The 21376-nt window shown below is 38.3% G+C and overlaps 1 protein-coding gene and 1 pseudogene across 1 annotated transcript in view; both read left to right on the top strand.

The window, feature by feature from the left end:
* The first annotated feature begins 564 nt into the window (after positions 1–564).
* On the top strand, positions 565–1219 carry LOC129080209 (PACRG-like protein; annotated as a pseudogene).
* A 5487-nt stretch (positions 1220–6706) lies between these two features.
* Positions 6707–21376, top strand: part of VWA3B (von Willebrand factor A domain containing 3B) — a 217404-nt gene continuing 202734 nt past the window's right edge. The window contains 2 exon segments of the mRNA XM_054586153.1: positions 6707–6982; positions 11339–11566. Coding sequence (XP_054442128.1) covers positions 11371–11566 — 196 coding nt within the window. The 5' untranslated portion in view covers positions 6707–6982; positions 11339–11370.

Below are 21376 nucleotides of genomic sequence, written 5' to 3' on the forward strand. Positions count from 1 at the left end.
GTGTGAGTCACATGGCTATCTGGGGAGAAGAACATTCCAGGAGAAGTTGATACAAAGGCTTCTTTCCACTCAGTTTAAATTCTACTCCCATTGCTCAGTTTTAAAAGTCAAATCTGGCTAGGGTGGGGGGAGGATTTCTTCAGTGACTGGGTCCCAGAATGTGGCTGTCAGTGATGTTCACTTCTTCTCTAGCCCTCTGGACCAGCATCTTGGGTAGGTCTAAGGGCAATGGGATTTTGAAGACTGCGGCTTGCAGCTTTGCAAGGCATGAGAGCTGGTATTCATCATGAAGTTGGAAAAGTTCTCCATGGAAAGGAGAAACCTACTGTGTAGGTACCCTTTTAAAACCATCCTTTCAATTTAAGAGGACTTCAAAAGACAAAAAGTGTCATTTAGATAATGACTTCCTGGGAATTTGCTTAAACTTTTACTGCAGTTGAAAGTCAACATTTCTCAGGTACCATGAGATCCCTGGAGGAGCAGGCACCCTTCAAAAGCCCCATCTAGGGCGGCAGCTGGTGTGCAGATAACAGTGGGAAAGAGGGGTGGAGTAAAGGGGAAACAATGCAGAAATCAGAGCACTATGGAGATGTACAGTTGAGAAACAGTGACAGGTAATTATGATCAAAGAACACCATCAAGTGCACAAATAAGACATAGGACTACAGTTGAAGAAAGCAAATATTTATCATCAGCCAATTCTCCAGTCTGTAGGAAAAGTCCATTCTCTACCAAGTGAAAAACTTAACTCTAAAACAATTAACTTGTTTGTTGAACAGTCACCAGCTCCTTCTGCATTTGCAGCTCTTTACTCTAAAGGAGGTATTCCTTGCAGATTGTCCATGGTTCAGTGAAACACAGATTGCAGTGGGAATGTCCTGAAAATCTTCCATTTGACCCTCTTATTACTTTAGCTGAGGGTCTGAGAGAGACTAAGCATCCTTATATATTTGTGTCAAAGGAGGATTTTAGAGAATTGATTTTGGTCTAAGGTGTTCCTGAAATAGTGGTGCCTTTGCTTCCTAACCTGATTCCTGTGCTAAAGGCACTTCCGGTACATTCCAGTGATGAAGTATTGGAAAGAGGATTGAATGCTCTGGTACAATTAAGTGTTGTTGTTGGTCCTTCTCTAAATAACCATCTGAAACATCTGCTTACAAGTGGAAACCTTATCATCATCAAAGCTAAAATTCCAACATATTGCTCTATAGGTTGTTGAAGAAGAGAACTGACAAAAATATTCTACCTGGTGACAGGTATTAAATGCCAACCATGGATACCTATGGAAGTTTTTTAGATTCATTTTGGTTTATTCTTTTGTAAATGATAGCTGCCATTCATTTTTTACTACTGCAAGATGAATAGATAATTCCACTGAATCAGAGTAAAAGTTAATCAACAACAAAAAAGAATAGTTAATGATGGAAAGCTATTTTTAAAAGGTCTATAACAGGATAATTTTTTATCCTGTTATACTGGGGTTTATTTTTCATATTTCTATGGTTTGTATGAACAACCATTACTGGGTTTACAGTAGAGGTATTTGTATTTATTTTCTAGTGCCTTCTCTTTATAACATCTCTTTTGCAATCACTTTGTAGCTGTACACTTATTTCAACATATTTTGCCATTTCTTGATTTTATATTTATTAAGGCTATGGATAATTGTAAATTTACTATTAATTATTTTTTGTAGATATGTATTTTATAATGTAGAATGCTTAGGAAAATTTCTTTCCAGAGTACTATAGTTTAAAAAGAATTTAAAAATGTATAAATTCTCTTACAAGTATGTTTATTGCAAATCAATAAAACTACCTAAACTTTAGGTGTTAATTGTATTTAAGTAAATGTTACTTTTGTATTTCATAGCCTGAATTGGGTATGTGAAGAGATTCAGAAATTAAAATCTTAAAACTCTTTTAAAAAAACAAGTCTTTTTCCACTATTGGTTAATGATTCAAGAATCTTGCTAATTCTTTGATTAGAAAATAATTTTCAAGCAACCATTATTATATCAACATTTTATAAAAGCTCTTGGCATATAATTTTGTAAACCCTGTCTTTGTGGCAGCATTTCTATTTGAGTAAGTACATCTTAGTATATAGTTTCAAATGAAGCTGGACTGTGCACATGTGTGTATGTGTATTTTTCCAGCTTTCTGTAGTTTTCACATGCCCTTGCCACCACATTCTACCAGGCAACCTGTTCTCCACCTCATTTCCTCAGGTGATGAATGAGCATATAACACAGTGGGAAGTACAGCGTGTGTGCAACTCTTTCTGGCTGTTGAAAAGCCTAAGCCTTGTATGGCAGAGAGAAATTTCCACTACCCAGGGGTTATTCTGTGCTCCCCATATTTCTCCATCTCCTAGTTATTAGGAAGAGTCATGTGACTTGCCTGGCTAATGGGCTATGACTGGAAGCAAACATATGAATGCATCAATATAATTGTATGTGTATTAACATAAAATGCACTATATTGTATGTTATTAAAAAACTCAACACTATACCTTGGAGATCTTTCCAGCATATAAGAAGTAAATTTATTTCTTTAAATTGTATCATATCACAATGATAACATTCAGATGATTTCCGTTATTTTGCTATTACAGAAACACACTTGTGTATTCTCAAGGAAACTTGGAAGTGGAATTTCGTGGCAGAAACTTATATGCTTTTCCAGATTTTAAAACAATGATTTAAAATGTATTCTGTTAAATTCAATTTGCTGTATTTTTCCTAGGATTTTTATAATAAGATTAATCAATGAGAATGTCCTAACGCCTCTAATGTTATTATTTTCTTCACTTCTTAAGACATGGAAATACTGACCTAATTGGTCAGATTCCAGGATGTTGATGGTGATGAGTTTACGAGTGTGAAGACATCCATCTGGGTGTGGTTCTCCTGTGGTGCTTAGATGTTTCTCGAAGGGGAAAAGAGGGCAGCCAAACCAGAGTGTACCTCCTCTGGTGGGCAGAGCCTCTTCTCTCTCTTCCTCGCACAGGAGCAGTGCCGCACATGTGCCCCTCCCAGCTGTGCAAGAGTTGGTAGAAATTTCTGCACTTAAAAGAGGACAAAGAGGCCCTAGCCTTGTGCCTAAGTCCTATGCCCCTACTGGGTTGCCCCTATTTGGTTGCAGTAGGGTTAGGACCTAAAATAAGGAAATGTCTACGGTCGCTGCCATTGTCAGATGTGCATACTCCTCTCTTCAGGAACCACAGGAAGAGCATAACCAGGCCAAGGCAAGATCCAGGCTCATTCCTGAATATCTTTTCCATATGATGAAAATCTCATCCCAGGGGTATTGTTTTTGGCAGCTTATAGTATAAGTTATCTAATTTGAAAAGCAATTTTAGATATCCAAGTGTTCAGGCCCTTTTGTTTAAATAAAATATTTTTGTTCAGTTCTTCTTAATTTAGCTATTGGGATATGATAGTAGACATTAAGGCATCCAGTTCATTTAGAAGCATACCACATTGCAAAGGTGTTGGTTAACAGGAAGTGGGAGAGAACAGTAATTAGAAAATCAACCTACTTTATGCCATTAAAATTGAAATGTGAGGTGTCAAATCCAGCAAGGTTTTCATCGTAGCATTAATATCCAGTTCTAAATGAACACTGTACAACTGAAATGACAAAAAAATTCTTTTGGAGAAAACTAAAACCAACAATTGATCAACACAGCATGTAATTAAGAGGGCAGGGTGATGCAGCAGGGTTCAAATTCCGCAGCCACCATTTACTAGCTGAGTGGTGTTGGAGAAATTGCTTACCCTTGTATTTCAGTTTATCTGTAAAAGGGGAAATCACAGTATTTCCCTCATGGAGCTTTCATAAGGATTGAATGAAGTGATATATTTAAAGTGTTCAGAACATTGTCTGGCACTGAATAAATTTTAGCTATTATTTTTAAGTATTGATCATCACTGCATTGCCAAGGGTAAAACAATTAAACCTAAAAGCTCCATTCCTCACAAAAGGTGTTAGATTGAGAGTCACAGGCCAGCATTCACTCTCCAAGTAATAAATACTGAACTGAAGAACATGACAATATATACAGGAACATGAACTGAAGAACATGCCATCCCCAAATCCCAACCCCCTCTCTCAGGCAGCCCCTGACAACCAAACACCCTGGGCCAACAGTGCCAACCAAGGTTCCCCAGTGACTGCTGCCTGATTTAGTTGCTCCATTTCCCCACTTTTCTTGTTCCTTCCTCTTCAGAAGGAATACTTCTTTGTTATTTTTGTCTCCAACTATTTCTCATACATATACATAATTCCATTGAATGAACATTCTATTCTCTGGTTCCAGTTTTTGTAGTGGGCTTAGGATAATTGCTTTTCCTCCTTTTATTTCATTTATCACCCCCTTATCTCTCACCCCTTAAGATTCTAGTCATGATCATAAGGCCGATTAGTACCAGTGGTAGACTTATTTAAAGAAAAACCATTCAACCTGTAAACAGCACAAAGGTCCAATAGCAATGTAAGGGCTGTTACAAGGCTATACAAGGTTGCCAAGACTGTGGTACTGACAACTGATGCTGGGTCTGGACAGGGAGAGAGAAATTGTTGGAGCCAGAGTGTCCGTGGAAGGCTTTGTGAAAAGAGGAGAGCTTGAGCTGATCCTGAAAGACCTCAGGAGCTGTTGCTCCCAAGCTCTGGTAACTCAGGTGAAGGCGGTGGTCTGAGTAAAGGCATATGTGGTCAGAGGCAGAGACAAGGTCAGTCTCTTGGCTGCAGGGTTTGAGTTGTGGGCAGTGGGCAGAGAATGAAAGTATAATCTGAGCCCTGAATGGTAAACTCAGATTAGACATTACTTTACGGATGAGTCTGATATGAGAAATATCAGTTCTGAGGTTGAGGGTAGGATACAAATTACCTCTTAAATGTAAATTCAAAACAAATTTGTTAAAGTTCAGTACAGTGGTACATTACACAACTATGCTAAAGGTATTCTTATTCTAAACCACTCAACAAACAAAAATGAGGTGAATCATCCTCCAGCTAGCTGAACTCGTCTGTATCAGCTCTGAACACTTCAAAATGACCTAGACTTCTGCTCAATTACCTATCTACAGTTTAAGTAATTAGTGGTTAACATTGTCATAGGAACTTATGCTTATAGGCACATAAACATAAATGACAGAAACATTAAGTCATCTGCTGTTACTTGCGTAAGTGGCAATGTCCCAGGGAAGGAAGAATGTGTGGGGTGAAGGTGGGGATGGGAGTGCCTGGTGTGACTGCGGAGGCTGGGGTATGGCTGTGTAGATGCTCTGTGTTCTAAGACACCCATGTGACAGAAATGTTAACCTGGCAGGGTGTGGACAGCAGGGATTAATGTGGCCTTGGCAGCTCATGTAGTCATGACTACTATATTACCTTTCTTCTGAATAGAATCTTGAGTACTATTGAGTTGTTGCTTTTTGGGTTTTTTTTTTGTTTTTTGGTTTTTTTGTAATGAGGTTGATAACTATAATTTACAGGGCCAATGGTACACAATCAAATAACTTTATGGAATGATTTGTGACCTGAGGTCAAAGCATTCAGTACTTTTTAGTTATAAAGGTGATAAAAGAATGCAGGAAAAATAAATCCTCATGGGGGACAGAATTATCAGCTTCAATATTAACTATGTTTTATTAGGTCTTTGACTCAAAACCCTAGAAATAATCTGGTCACTTTTTAAATTAAAGACTTTATTTATTTATGTTCAGAGAGAGGGGAAGGGAGGGAGAAAAAGGAAACATCAATGTTTGGTTGCCGCTCCTGGGCCCCCTACTGGGGACCTGGCCCGAAATCCCAGCATGTGCTCTGGCTGGGAATCCAACCAGTGACCCCGTGGTCCGCAGCCCCAGCACTCAATCCACTGAGCACTCTAGGCAGAGCTACTAATCTGGTCACTTCTTTAGTTTTGAAATGTAAAATACAATTTATTATCCCAATATACTAAAAACGGTACTTGCCTGTAGGATCTTAAGGATTTAAAGAAGCTTTTCATAAGAACAATTTTCTTTACCAGTGACTGAAATATCACAAGCATATATTTCGAGCTCTTTGTTCACTTGATAAGGAAAAGATAATATAAGGGTTAAAAATAAAGCTGAATGAAGAAAATAATGCCTATAGGAATTCTCGTCTAATAGAAAGGAGTATTTTTGATAACTGCAGCCCCTGCCTCCAAAATTGCAAGGCTGCAAAACTGTAGCTCAAGGTGCCTCCTGTCTCAGATCCAGCCTCATTTTGGTAGAGTGACGTGCCCTTGCCCCAGCTCTTTCAGCTTCTTTTCTTCAACTGTAAAATAAAGAAAACTTCTCTTCACAGCGTTGACGTGAAAATTAAAGTAAGTACTCTGCAAACTGAAAAGTGAGTACAGAAGTTAATGCTAACGTTTTCTATAATGTGCAGGCCTCCCCGTCTTTGAAGCTTTTTTCCTCCAGGATCGGCTCGCGCCCGCTCCCCTTACCCGGCCTCGTCTGTTTGTTCATTTAATTAATTAATGTTCGCCACCGTAGTCGACTTTCCCAGTGACAGCAGGTTCAGAGGCCAGGACCGCTCTCCCTGTCCGCTACTTTGGGGACCTTACTTCGCTTCCAGGTCGAGTGACTCCACCCCGAACCCGCCTTGGAACCCCGCCCAGTATCGGAGATCTCGTCCCTGGTCCCGCCCCCTTAGGGCGAGCGCTGCGAAAGGGGGGTCGAATTGAGGAGCCGTGAGGTGATTGGCGCTCTCCAAGCAACCGCGGTCCCTCGGTAGTCAACTGGCACAGCGACCAGTTCTCGGGTCACAAGGGAAATCGAACGGCTGAAGGCCTCGGTGTCGCGCGTGGACTCTTGGCGCGCGGGCAGCGCTGCTTATCACCCGGAGGGATTCGTTCCTCCCTGGCCTTCTCGGGAATGAAGGCCAGCAGAGGCTGGGAGGGAGGCTGCTGAGCAGGACCCACCTGTTTTACACCTGGCAGAAGCCCAGTAAGTGCGGGACACCTTCCCCTCCACGGCCTACCCTCCGAGGCGCTGAGGGCAATCTTGGAAATAGAGTTTTCGAGCAGGACTGCCCCGGTTTGCAGTTGTGGAAACTGGCCCAGAAAAGCTCAGCAACTTGACCCGACTCGCTGAACTGTTGGGTCCTCGGGTCTGGGCGGGAAACAAGGTACCCGGGCCGGCCCGCCCCAGAGAGCCCCTTTCGACCACGCCTTGTCTGCAGGCAAGGCTCAGGCAGGGAGAGCTGGCTTCCTAGCTCCCGGCTGTGTCAGAGGCCAGCAGTAGGAAGGCGAGGGCTGTTTGTGCTTTAGAGTTAATAGAAGCACCAGGAGAAGTTTATTTCTGAGAAATAATCACAACATAAATAGTCTAAACCCCAGAGCCATCTGTTTGGGTAAAGCTTTCTACAATTTCCTGGCCTGGAAAGGCCGCTGGCTCCCTCCCATTCCTCCACACATGAATGGTTTTCACAAGCACATCACTATGTGCCCGATTTTCTCTTGCTCTTTTTATATGGGCATAATATTTATATTCAGTTGCCACTTGGAAGTTTTCCTTTCATCTTCTTGGGAGCTCTTATTTTTGTTTTGTTTTTGTCCCCTCAGCAATAGCTAAAGCCCCCCATTTGTCCTCAGATTTTCTTTTTTCTTGGCTCTATTTTCTTAACCGTGGAACAGCCCATTTCACTCTCCCTGTCTCTGCCCTCGTTATTTGTGTAGATGAGCTCAGCCTAACCCTGCCCCTCAAGGGCAGAAGAATGGGGTGGGGGATGTTACAGCAGCGTACCCATGGGCCTCATTCTAGCTTTCTTTCTTTTTGAAATAATAATAATTCAAAACTCACATAAATCACAAAGTATGTCCACCTAGCCCAGAGTTGTTTTTATTTTTTTTTAAAGAAACTAACAAGGTTATAGGAAGTCTTGGGTGTTGGCAATAAAGCAGTTAGAAGTGTAGGAAGTGTTTAAGATGAATTGATAGACTTTGAGCTATGCATTGTGCCTCAACCTCTGTCCACATAGGTCTTACTCTCAGGACAGCCAGGGGACACACCTCTTGGCTGCCCCGCATGGGCAGACCCCAGCAGCACAGTTTGGCTGTACATGGAGTCCCATCCTATCCCTTTGGCTGGAGCCTTTGAATTTGTGCCAGATTAATCTTTCTATTTTTCCCCAAATCCTGACTTCTGGTCCCTGCTTTCATCAGACTTTGACTTCCCTTTCTCTTCTTTTTTCTCCCCCCTTCCTCTTTCTGTTAAGGAAATCTCTTCCTATTTCCCTAACCTTTGACCTTTGGGATAGCACTTAGGGCAGTGCTCACCTGGGATTTATTGTTTCTTTCTTCTGGTTCCTCTTTCCCCAATTTGTAATAACCTCAGATGAAAAAATCCTGAAAATTATTAGTAAAAATAATAAGAACAGTAATATCCAGAAAATAATATGTCTCTGTTTAAACAGACATCTATTTCCTGATCATAGCCTTATTAGAAAAGTGAATCTTTGCCTTGTTCAAAAAATCAGGGTTCTCAGCAATTCTTTTTTTTTTTTTACATTTTCACCAATAACTTTATTGATTTGGATATTTTGAGTATGTCAGCTGTCTCCCACTATTGCCTTCTAGCAGGTAGAGGCCAGGGGTGCTGCTAAATATCTTCTAATGCATAAGACAGCCCCACAGCAAAGAATTATTTGGCCAAAATGTCAGTAGTACCAAGAAACTTCACAAACCACTTTTGACATACTCAGTCAATCACAGCACCTTCTCCATACACAGCACAAAACTTTTTGCATTTCAGTTTTGTTTTCACCTTTCTTGAAATAGTAAAGCATAATATGCTGATAATGTTGAGTATTTTCTTCCATCTTCAATATTAAAATGGTTGCACAGAAATTCATCAATTTTGATGTTTTTATCTTATTTTATTTAAAATTTTTTTGTAATTGTGCAATTCTGAGTAATCAATTTAGGTCAACTTCAGCACCCATGCAAAATGCCTACTGTATATAAGGTACTGTGCTGAAGACATCCATAGAGTTTGTCCCTGTAGTCATTGAAACTTCTTTCAGACTAGAGAGAACAAACCTAAAGAGGTGAAGGCCACATTGGTGTAGTGTCACAGCAAAAGCTAGGCTTTTCCTAGGGCGAGGCCGTAGAAGTTTGGTGAGGGGTTCTGGAGAGGCTTAATAGAGGAGTCAGGGTTTGAAATTGGCCTTGAAAGCTGAAATTCCACACAGGAGAACCACAGGAGACCACCTTGGAGGTGGGAAAGCAGGAGCACTATGTATGGAGGGGTTGCTTGTCAGGTCACCTGGCCACATTGCTGTGGCAGGCTTACTTGCCTTGACACAATAGCTCTTTTCCCGTTTGAGTAGAAGGATCCCTTCTGTTGGAGATGACTTTTCTCATTTCCTTCCTGTCTTCTCTGGACAAGTTTAATTTTCCAGTTGCTTTCATTTCCCATGATGTGGGTGTTCTCATGCTAAAAAACCCTAAGAGTCAAGATCAGAGTCAGAATGACTCATACAGGTTCTCCATACACTAGCACTAACCAGACTTTTTTTTTTTTACTTTTAATTTTTTTTAAGTCATATAAGTCCAAAGGAGACTGCAGCACATACCTTAGCTGGAGGATTCAGGTGTCTTGTTTGGAACCAAAAATGTGTCCCTTTGGCTTAAAAACAAAATCTATGACTCTTCTGAAATCTCTTTTAAGTTTAGGGGACTTAGGATAGTTTATGAAGCTGTGTTTCCTTTTTTACCCTAGGGTATGCAGTTCCCTCTAGTAAGAAAACAGAAAGTGGGTGAGTGTGTTTTGAGGAAGAGAAAGAATAACTGGAAATGATGAAATAGTCAAAAATCTCTGTTCTGGCTTCCTTTTGTTTCTATAGGAACCATTGGCCAAATGTAAATATCAGTCTTTGTTGGACTGATCTCAAAAAGAAAACTGAAACATACACAATCTGCCCTTTTCATGCTCTTTGGTTCTAAAGTAGAAGGAGGAATCAAAATTTCTAGCTCAATATGTCTGGGGCTTGGGGATAAAAAGATGCTTGGAATAAAAATGGGTACATGAAACAAAGCACAGTTACTAAAGGAAAATGATTTTAAGTAATTTGTTTGTATATTGCTCTTTCCAATATTTTAAGTGCTCATCCATGCAGAATTCCTGCATTGCTATATTTGCTCCTTGTACAAGCCCTGGGAGTTAGGGAACACAGGTGGCATTACCACTGCAAAGAAGGAAGTCACCTAATGTGGTGGAATGAACCTACATAGAGTTTTCATGCTCAGCTTTCCCACTCTCATATGATGCCGTCCAAATACTATTGTTCTCATCAAATTGAGCCCGTGTAGGAGGAAAGTAAGATCTTCACCGATAATGTGTATTTGTGTACCTTTGGAATTCAATATTTGATTGGGCAATGCAAATTCACATAAACTGTAAAATGGAAATCATTCTTAAAAATGAAAATGACAAACCAGGAAGCTTATTGAGCCCGAGCTCTGAGAATAAAGGTTATTGCTCTGTTTTCATTGAGAACCCAGGAGTCCTAAGGGAAAGCGGTTATCCTAGAGTGCATGCCGTTGGTAGGCCTGTACCATAGGACCAGGCTGGAGCTGGTCAGTTATAATAGTAGCAGAGTGGTTAAGAAATAGCTTTGACTACTGCTTCTGCCACTTACTGGCTGTGAGCCTGAACAACTTTACCTTCTTAAAGCTTCTGACTCCTCATATGTAAGTGGGGTGTTAATAGTATGTAAATGATATGGTTATGAAGAATTTATGAGGTAGCACCTATAAAAAGCTCATCCCAAGGCCTGGCCACTCCACATACAGGCGTGTGTGTGTCCTCTAGAAATTTTATCCTCTTTATCCTCTTTAGAAGCATGTGATTGTAATTGGAATACTGATGTGCAATGAAGTTTCAGGAGTGACTATTTTCCAAAATGGAAAAGCTTTGTATTTTTTGGATTATAAAAATAAATCCTGTTTTAGAAATGTTTAAATAACGCAAAAATTCAAGCAACATAGAAAAGGCAAAAGTCCCACCTGTTCCCACCACACATAGAAAACTACTGTGAACCTCTTGGAGCATATCTTTCTAAATGTTTTTCTATGTGTATATGGATATCTACCTATGGATGTTCAATTTTATGGATACCTTTTAGCAATATATATGGATATTATCTTTGCCAACAAATACTCATCTGTATTATAATTTTTAACTTGTAGATAGAATTCCACTTCATGGATTGCACTGTAATTTATATTAAACCAATCTTCTGTTGATGTTAGATTGTTACCAAGTTTTTAGGAAGTCTGAGTTTGACAATTCCCCTTATAGGAGGTCCAGGTGACTTACTTCCTAACTCAGAGATGGAGATATCAGGCTCATCTTCTACCATCTCTGAGCAGCAGCTTCGAAGGCAAGAGGGACTGAACAACACCAAAACAGACGTGGCCAAGCAGAGTCTCATCTCATCTGAGCAATGGCTCCAACTGCATGGGCTAAAGAGCAACAAATTGACCTTGAAACAGATTTTGTCACAACTTGGATTTCCACACTGTGAAGGTAAGAGTACTCACAGAACAATGCTGGCTGGGAGACCCAACCAGCATGCTGCCTGTTAGCCTCTGAGAAGGCTGTGTTAATTCTGTAGGTCCCTCAAAAATGATGGGTCCCTGAGCTTGTTTCGACCTTACTTCCTTATTGGAAAAAAATGTTTGCACCCCAATGTGTGTATATTTTATAAATACACATTTGTTAATCCACATATTAAACATTAGTAAGGTTAAATTTCATTCTTTCTCTTTTGAACAATGAAATAGAAGTTATTTGTATTTATCCCCTGGGATGTGCCAACCCTTTTTGGAGGTCATTGATGGAAACAATAGCCATGTGTAGTTTCAGGAAGAGTGTGCCATTTTCCTGTTGTGGCCTGCCTTCCGTATGTTGTAGTCCAGTTTTTCTCTGAATGCATTGGTTTGAGTGTTCTCAACTCCCATGAATACTGCCCTCCAATAGTGAGTATGGCAATGTGTGAGGATTATGGATTTATGTTGGCTTTATAAAATGTTTGGAAATATTTATTCCTCCTCCTCTATGTTCTGATGTTGTTATAGATATATGATTGGTACTATTTCTTCTGTAAATGTTTGATAAAACTCAGCAGTGAAACTTATGAGCCTAGGGTTTTGTTTGTAGAAGTTTGATAAGAAATTCAATTTCTGTAATAGACATAGAGCTATTCAGATGTTTTGTTTCATCTTGCCACTTTGGAAAACGTGTGTTTTTCAAGGTGTTTGTTAATTTCATCAGTGTTTTTAAAAATATATTGGCAAAATGTTGTTCATAATATTCCATTAACTTTTTTTTAAGCCTGTGGAATCTGTAGTAATGTCCATTTTTCACTGCTGATATTGATAATTCATGTTTCTTTCACTTTTTGTAGACAAGTCTTATTAGGGATGTGTCAAAACTCCTTTCAAAGAACCAAATTTTGGGTTTGTTGGTTTTTCTTCTATTTTTTTTGTTTTCTATTTCATTGATATCTGCTTTGATCTTTATTATTTATTTCCTTCTTACTTTGAGGTTAATTTGAATTTCTTTTTCTAGCTTTTAAGAGAAATGTAGATAATTGATTTTAAGCCTTTTTTTCTCTTCTAGTGTAGTCACTTGAAGTTATATTTCCTCAAGCATTACTTAGCTGAATCCCACAAATCTTGATGTGTAGTGCTTTCATTATGATGTTCAAAAATATTTTTTTCTCTTGTAACTTTTTTCTTTGATTCGTGTTTTTTAAGAAATGTGTTGTTTAACTTCCAAATATTTTGGGACTTTTAAGGCTATCTTATTTTTGTTGGATTTCTAATTTAATTCTATTGAGGTCAGAGAACATAAGATTTTAATCTTTGGAAATTTACTGAAATTTGCTTTACAGCCCAGCCTATTTCTTGATGAACATTTTAAACACACTTGAAAAGAATGTGTATTCTGCATTTTTTAACATATATTTGGAAATGTCGATTGGGCCAAGATTGTGTTGATACTATGATAAAAATCACTAAATATTTTTTTGTCTAGTGGATGTGTCTATTTCTCCCTTTAGTTCTGTCAGTTTAGTTGGAAGCTTTAAATTGCATACAGATTGCAATTATCGTATCTTTCTGATGAACTGACAAAGTTTAATAATTTTGATTAATTTTGAAATGTCCATCTTTACCTCAGCTGGTATTTTGACATTTACTTTGTCTGATGTTACTATAATTACCACAGCTTTGTTATGCTTAGTTTTTATACTGCATGCATGTTTATAGTCTTTTACTCTCAAACTCTCTGTAGTCTCTATATTTAAATACTGCCATTTTAAACCCAGTCTCATGATCTCTGTCTCATAATTATAGCGTTTGATTCCCCCACATTTAGTGTAATAATTCATATAGTTAGATTTAGGCCTAACATTTTAATTTTTGTTTTCTATTTGTCCCATCTTTTTCTTTATACTCTGTTTCTCCTTTCCCGACTTCTTTTAGGGTAAACTGAATATTTTTTAGTATGTTATTTAATTTCATCTTTATTTTTCCATTTAATTTACAATAGGCATAGATATAACTTTTTGCATTATATTTTCAGTGATTGCTTTAGTGATTATATCGTTAACTTGTCACAGTTTGCTAAAAGTTAACTTTGTACTACTGTAAAATATAAGAACCTTGTTACAACATATCTCTACTTATCTCCCATTCCTGTCCTTAGTGTCATTGTTTTTAATATATTTCATTTTTATATATGTTATAAATCTTAAAATCCAGCATTATAATTTTTACTTTAAAAAGTCATTTGTTTTTTAAATAAACGGAGTAGAAAAATAGCATTTTAAAATCCACATATTTAATATTTATATGTAAGTAAATCTTACCTTCATGTAAGATTTGAGGCTGCATCTGGTGTTTTTCCCTAAAGAATTTCTTTTAAACATTTCTTGTAGTGAGGGTCTGTTGGTTACAGATTTTCTTGGTTTATCTAATATTGTCTATTTCAACTTCTCTTTTTTTTGACGATTGATATATATATATTTTTTCCTGAAATAATGATAGGTCCACAGAAAGCTGCAAAGGTAGTATAGACAAACCCCATATTTCCCCTCATTTCCCCCAATGGTTACATCTTATAAAATTATACTATGATATCAAATCCAGGAATTTTGACATTAATACATGACATATGAATAATTCTATGTAATTTTACCACTTGTGTAGATTTGTGTAAGCACTACCACAATCAAAATACAGAACTGTTTATCACCATGAAGCTCTCCCTATGCTGCCCCTTTACAGTCATACAGACTCCTACCTTTCAACATCCTTAATCCCTAGTGACCACTAGTCTGTTTTTCATTTATACAGTTTTCTCATTTAGAGACTGTTTATATAAATTCTATAATATCATATATGAGTTTTTGAGATTGGCATTTTTTTACTTGGTATTATTTCTTTGAAGTTTATCCAAGTTGTTGCATGTACCAATAGTTTGTTTCTTTTTATTGAAGAGTAGTATTTCATGGTATGGATGTACTGCACTTTAGCCATTCACCAATTAAAACACATTTGAGTATTTTCTAGTTTGGAGCTATTACAAATAAAGCTGTGAACAACTGTTCAGAGGTTTCTTTGTGAACATAAGTTTTCATTTCTCTGGGATAAATGCCCAGGAATGCAATTGCTAGGTGGTATGTTAAAAGTATATGTTCAGTGTGTTGTTAAGAAGGCTGCCAACTCTTTCCAAAGTGGTTGTACTACTCAGTCAGTAATTATGAGAGATACTTTCCCCACATTATACCAGCATTTGGTTTGTCAACCTTTAAAAATTTTATCTGTTCCAATAGTTGTATAGTAATATTTTGTTGTGGTTTTAATCTGTATTTCCCTACTGTCTAATTTGGTTGAACATCTTTTCATATACTTATTTGCTATATATCATCTTTGGTGAATGAAATGTTTATGCCTTTTGATTATTTTCTAATTAGGTTGGTTTTTTAAAATGTTGAGTTTTGAGAGTCCTTTATGTATTCTAGAAATTAATTCTTTGTCACATATGTGATCTGTAAATATATCCTCCCAGTCTGTAGCTTGCCTGTTTATCCAGAACTTCTAACAATTTCTCAAACCAAAAGTTTTTAATTTTGATGAGGTCTGGTTTATTTATTTTTTTCTTATATGGATCTTGTTGGGTGTCAAAGATTTTCTCCTACTTTTTTCTCTAAAAGCTTCATAATTCAAGGGCTTCTGGCCAAGATAGAAGCATAGGTAGATACAGTTTGCCTCCTCACTCAACTAATAGAAGGACAGCAACAAATTTTAAAAACAACAACCAGAACTGCCAGAAAATCAAACTGTATGGAAGTCTGACAACCAAGAAGATAAAGGAGAAACATTTATCCAGACCAGTAGGAGTGGCAGCAACAGGCAGCTGAAATGGAGAGGATGCATGGCAGGGCAGTGGCTGGAGGACTGGGTGTTCCCACATTTGCATGCGGATAAACCAGGAGGAACAGCTAGGGAGAGAGATAGACTGTACAACCCAGGGTTCTAGTGCAGGAAAACAAGGCCTCCAAACCACTGGCTATAAAACCTCTGGGGGTTGCGATGGCAGAAGAAACTCCCAGACTCACAGGAGAGTTAAATGGAGAGACCAACAGGGTCCTAGAACATACACAAACCCACTCACCTGGGAATCAGCATCAGAGGGCCTAATTTGCTTGTGGGTAGTGGGGGAAATGACTGAAAGTGGGACGAGAACTGAGCAAGCAGCATACTTTCCTCTCTAACCTCTCCCCCACATGCAGTGCCAAAATGCAGCAAAACCGGGGTTGCCCTGCCCTGGCAAATACTAGGGCTCCATCCCTTACAATGTAACAGGACCTCTGAGACAAAGGAATATGGCTGAAATGAAAGAACAGATAAAAACTCCAGAAAAAATAGAACTAAGCAATGAAGACAGACAACCTATCAGATACAGAGTTCAAAACACTGGTAATTAGGGTGCTCACAGATATGGTTGAGTATGGTTGCAAAAGAGAGGAAAGAGTGAAGGCTGTGGAAAGTGAAATAAAGAAAAATATACAGAGAACTAACAGTAAAGGGAAGGAAACTGGGACTCAAATTAACTATTTGGAGGAGGAAGAAATAAACATTCAACCAGAACAGGATGAAGAAACAAGAATTCAAAAAAATGAGGACAGGCTTAGAAACCTCTGGGACAACTTTAAATGTTCCAGCATCCAAATCATGGGGATGCCCAAAAGAGAAGAAGAAGAGCAAAAATTTGAAAACTTATTTAAACAAATAATGGAGAAATTCCCCAATCTGGCAAAGGAAATAGACTTCCAGGAGATCCAGGAAGCTCAGAGAGTCCCAAAGAAGTTGGACCCACCCAGGAAAACACCAACGCACATCATAATTACATCACCCAAGATCAAAGATAAAGAGAGAATCTTAAAAGCAGCAAGAGAAAAGGAGACTGTTACCTACAAAGGGATTCCCATAAGACTATCAGCTGATTCCTCAAAAGGAATCTTTCAGGCCAGAACAAGCTGGAAAGAAATATTCAGTCATGAAAGGCAAAGACCTACATCCAAGATTACTCTATCCAGCAAAGCTATCATTTAGAATGGAAGGGCAGATAAAGTGCTTCCCACATAAGGTAATTTAAAGGAGTTCAACAACACCAAGCCCTTATTATATGAAATGGTAAAGGGACTTATCTAAGAAAAAGAAGAATATCCAAAACTATGAACAGTAAAATGGCAACAAACTCACAAGTATCAACGACTGAACCTAAAAACAAAAACAAAAGCAAACTAAGTAAACAAGAAGAACAGGAATAGAATCACAGAAATGGAGATCACTTGGAGGGTTATCAGCTGGGAGGGGGAAGGGAGAGAAGAGGGGAAAAATTACAGGGAATAAGAAGCATAATGGGTAGGTACTAAATAGACAGGGGAGGTTAAGAATAATATAGGAAAAGGAAAAGCCAAAGAACTTTTATGTATGACCCATGGACATGATCTAAGGTGGGCAGAATGCTGGTGGGAAAGGAGGTACAGGGCAGAGGGGAATAAAGGAGAAAAAAATGGGACAACTGTAATAGCATAATCGTTAAAAAAAACTTTAAAAATATATAGTTCACATCTTACATTTAGTTTGTGATCAATTTAAGTTCATTTCTGTGTCTGTGGGTCCTTTATATATGTTCCTTGACTTGACCCTTCCCCTTCCTTCCCCTGTGATGCCCCTCCCTCCTCCCATCTGGTCACTGTCAGTTCTTTATTTCCATGTCTCTGGTTCTATTTTGTTCACGTATTGTTTTGTTGATTAGGTTCCACTTATAGGTGAGATCATATGATATTTGTCTTTCACCAATTGGCTTATTTCACTTAACATAATACTCTCCAGCTCCATCCATGCTGTTGCAAAGGGTAGGAGTTCCATCTTTCTGCTGCATAGTATTCCATTGTGTACCCTGTACATTGTGTAAACGTAACCAAGTTTTTTTATCCACTCATCTACTGATGGGCACTTAGGCTAGTTCCAGCACTTGGCTATTATAAATAGCAATTCTATGAACATAGGGATGCATAAGTTCTCTTGATTTGGTGATTTGGTATTCTTAGGGATATTCCCAGCAGAGAAATCACTAGGTCAAAAGGCAGTTCCATTTTTAGTTTTTTAAGGAAATTCCATACTGTTTTTCACAGTGGCTGCATCAGTTTTCATTCCCACCCACAGTGCACTAGGGTTCCCTTTTCTCCTCAGCCTTCCAACACTTGTAAATTGTAGATTTATCAATGATGGCCATTCTGACCAGTGTGAGGTAATATCTCATTGTGGTTTTAATTTGCATCTCTCTGATGACTAGTGATGTTGAGCATCTTTTCGTATGTCTATGGGCCACATGGATTGTTTGTCTTCAGAGTTTTAGTCACATGAGTCTTTATATGTTTTGGAGATCAAACCCTTGTCCCATATGTAATTGGCAAATGTGCTCTCTCAAAAAGGGATGGTTCCCTTTCCATTTCGATAATGGTTTCTTTAGCCATGCAGAAAATTTTTAATTTGATGCAGTCCCATTTGTTTATTTTTTTCCTTTATTTCCCTTGCCATAGGGAATACATTGGCAAAAATATTGCTACGTGGGATATCTGAAATTTCATTGCACATGATTTCCTCTAGGACCTTTATGGTTTCATGACTTGTATTTAAGTCTTTATCCATTTTGAGTTTATTCTGGTGTGTAGTGTAAGTTGGTGGTCTAGTTTCATTTTTTGGTAAGCACCAGTCTAGTTCTTCCAACACCATTTATTGAAGAGACTATTTTTACTCCATTGTATGCTCATGCCCCCTTTGTCAAATATTAATTGACCTTAGAGACATGGATTTATTTCTGGGGTCTCTATGCTATTCCATTAATCTATGTGTCTGTTCTTATGCCAGTACAAGACTGTTTTGATTTCAATGGCCTTGTAATATAGTTTTATATTGGGTACTGTGATCCCTCCTACTTTGTTCTTCTTTGTCCAACAGCAATGCAATAGAAGAAGAAGAAATCAGGAAAAATATACCATTCGATATAGCACGAAAAAAGATAAAGTACCTAGGGATAAATTTAACCAAAGACACAAAAGACCTGTATGCAGAAAACTATGCAACATTGAAAAAAGAAATTAAGGAAGACACAAATAAATGGAAGCATATACCGTGCACATGGATTGGAAGAATTAATATCCTTAAAATGTCCATACTACCAAAAGCAATTTATAGATTCAACGCAATCCCTATTAAGATACCAATGACGTATTTCACAGAAATAGAACAGATATTTCAAAAACTTATATGGAACCATAAACGACCTTGAATAGCCACAGCAATTTTGAGAAAGAAACACAAAGTAGGAAGGATCACAATACCGGACATCAAACTCTACTACAAAGCCACTATACTCAAAACAATCTGGTACTGGCACAAGAACAGACCCATAGACCAGTGGAACAGAATAGAAAGCCCAGAAATAAGCCCAGGTCTCTATGGACATCTAATATTCGACAAAGGGGGCAGAAGCATAAAATGGAGCAATAACAGCCTCTTCAACAAATGGTGTTGGGAGAGCTGGATGGCTACATGCAAAAAATTGAAATTGGATCATCAGCTGACACCATACACAAAAATAAACTCAAGATGGATAAAAGACTTAAATGTAAGTCGCAACACCATCAAAGTCCTAGAGGAGAACATTGGCAGGAAACTCTCAGATGTCCCACGCAGCAATTTTTTCACTGATATGTCTCCTAAAGCAAGGGACATAAAGGAAAGAATAAACAAGTGGGACCTCATCAAAATAAGAAGCTTCTGCACGGCTAAAGAAAACATCAGCAAAATGAAAAGGGAGCCAACCATTTGGGAAAATATATTTGCTAATGATACATCAGATAGAGGTTTGATCTCCAAGATATACAAAGAACTCACTCGACTTTACTCCAAGAAGACAAACGATCCAATCAAAAAATGGGCAAAGGACCTGGGCAGATGCTTTTCTAAGGAGGAGATCCAGAGGGCCCAGAGGCATTTGAAAGGATGCTCTGCATCACTAGCCATCAGAGAAATGCAGATCAAAACCACCATGAGGTACCACCTCACACCGGTCAGAATGGCCATCATAAACAGATCGACAAACAACAGGTGCTGGCGAGGCTGTGGAGAAAAGGGAACCCGAGTCCACTGTTGGTGGGAATGCAGACTGGTGCAGCCACTATGGAAAGCAGTGTGGAATTTCCTCAAAAAGCTGAAAATGGAACTGCCTTTTGATCCAGTGATTCCCCTGCTGGGACTATACCCTGAGAACACCAAAACGCCAATACAAAAGAACCTATGCACCCCAATGTTCATAGCAGCACAATTTACAATAGCCAAGTGTTGGAAGCAACCTAAATGCCCATCAATAGATGACTGGATCAAAAAATTATGGTACATATACACAATGGAATACTACGCAGCAGAGAGAAAAAAAGAAGTACTAAACTTTGCGACAGCATGGATGGAACTGGAGAGCATCATGCTAAGCGAAATAAGCCAGGGGGCGAAAGACAAATACCATATGATCTCACCTATAAGCGGAACCTAACCAACAATGCAAAGAAGCAAGGAAAATATGACCAGCAACACTGAAAGGAAAAGAAATCAACAGAGACAAGAGGGAAGGGGGGGGGCAGGGAAAGGGAAGGGAAGGGGAAAGTCAAGGAACATATAGCAAGGACTCATGGACAAAACCAAAGGGGAAGAGCTGAGGGAGGGAAGGTGGGAGGGGGCAAGGGAAAGAGGTGGGGGGAAGGCAGAGACAAATGTATTTAAAAAGTAAATAAATTAATAAAAAAAAAAAGATTGCTGAGGCTATTCAGGGTCTTTTTTGTTTCTATATAAATTTTGGAGGTGTTTATTCTAGATCTGTGAAATATGCCATTGGTATTTTAATACAAATTACTAGGATCTATAGATTGCTTCAGGTAGTATGAACAATGTAATGATGTTAATTCCTCAAGTCCATGAACATGATATATCCTTCCATTTATTTGTATTTTCCTTAATTTCTTCAGTGTTGTGTAGTTTTCTGAGTATAGATCTTCTACCCCCTTGGTTAAATTTATTCCTAGATACTTTATTTTTCTTGTTGCTATAGTAAATGGGATTTTTTCCCTAGTTTTGCTTTCTGATATTTCATTGTTTGTGTACAAAAATGCCATTGATTTCCAAATGTTGACTTTTATCCCACTATTTGTCAAATTCCCTTATTAGTGGAGACTATAGGGTTTTCTACTCATACTATTGTGTCATCTGAGAATAATGATGGTTTTACTTCTTACTTTCCAATTTGGATGCCTTTTATTTATTTATTTTTATTTTTTTTAATAGACATAAGTTTTATTTTATTTGGATTTTGAGCATTACAATTTAAAAATCTCTTGTAAGTAGGTGAATGAGTAAATAGGTTGAATAAGAAACAATGTAAATCATCTGTCTCCCTTGAAATGTGATAAAAGAAGGAGGTCGTACAGGAGAAAATCTTGGATGTGAGCTGGGCAGAGTTATGAAAAGAAGAAGCTAATTGAAGATTATCTAGGGGGAAAAAAAGTCTGCAGCACTCCCAGGGGAAATTAACTGCCAGATGAGAAGCATATTATGAAAACATGATAACAAACATTATTTTTTAAGAAGAGTTTTGCAGTTGATGGCAGTTCTTTTACTTAAACAAAACAAAACAAAAAAGAACCAATGAATCTGAGAAGGGTGAAAAAAACCCCATGTGATAGGCACTAAACAGGGTAGACACACT

Source organism: Pteronotus mesoamericanus, unplaced genomic scaffold, assembly GCF_021234165.1.
Source record: "Pteronotus mesoamericanus isolate MK-2021 breed Mesoamerican mustached bat unplaced genomic scaffold, CSHL_Meso_final contig_121, whole genome shotgun sequence".
Taxonomy (NCBI): Eukaryota; Metazoa; Chordata; class Mammalia; order Chiroptera; family Mormoopidae; genus Pteronotus; species Pteronotus mesoamericanus.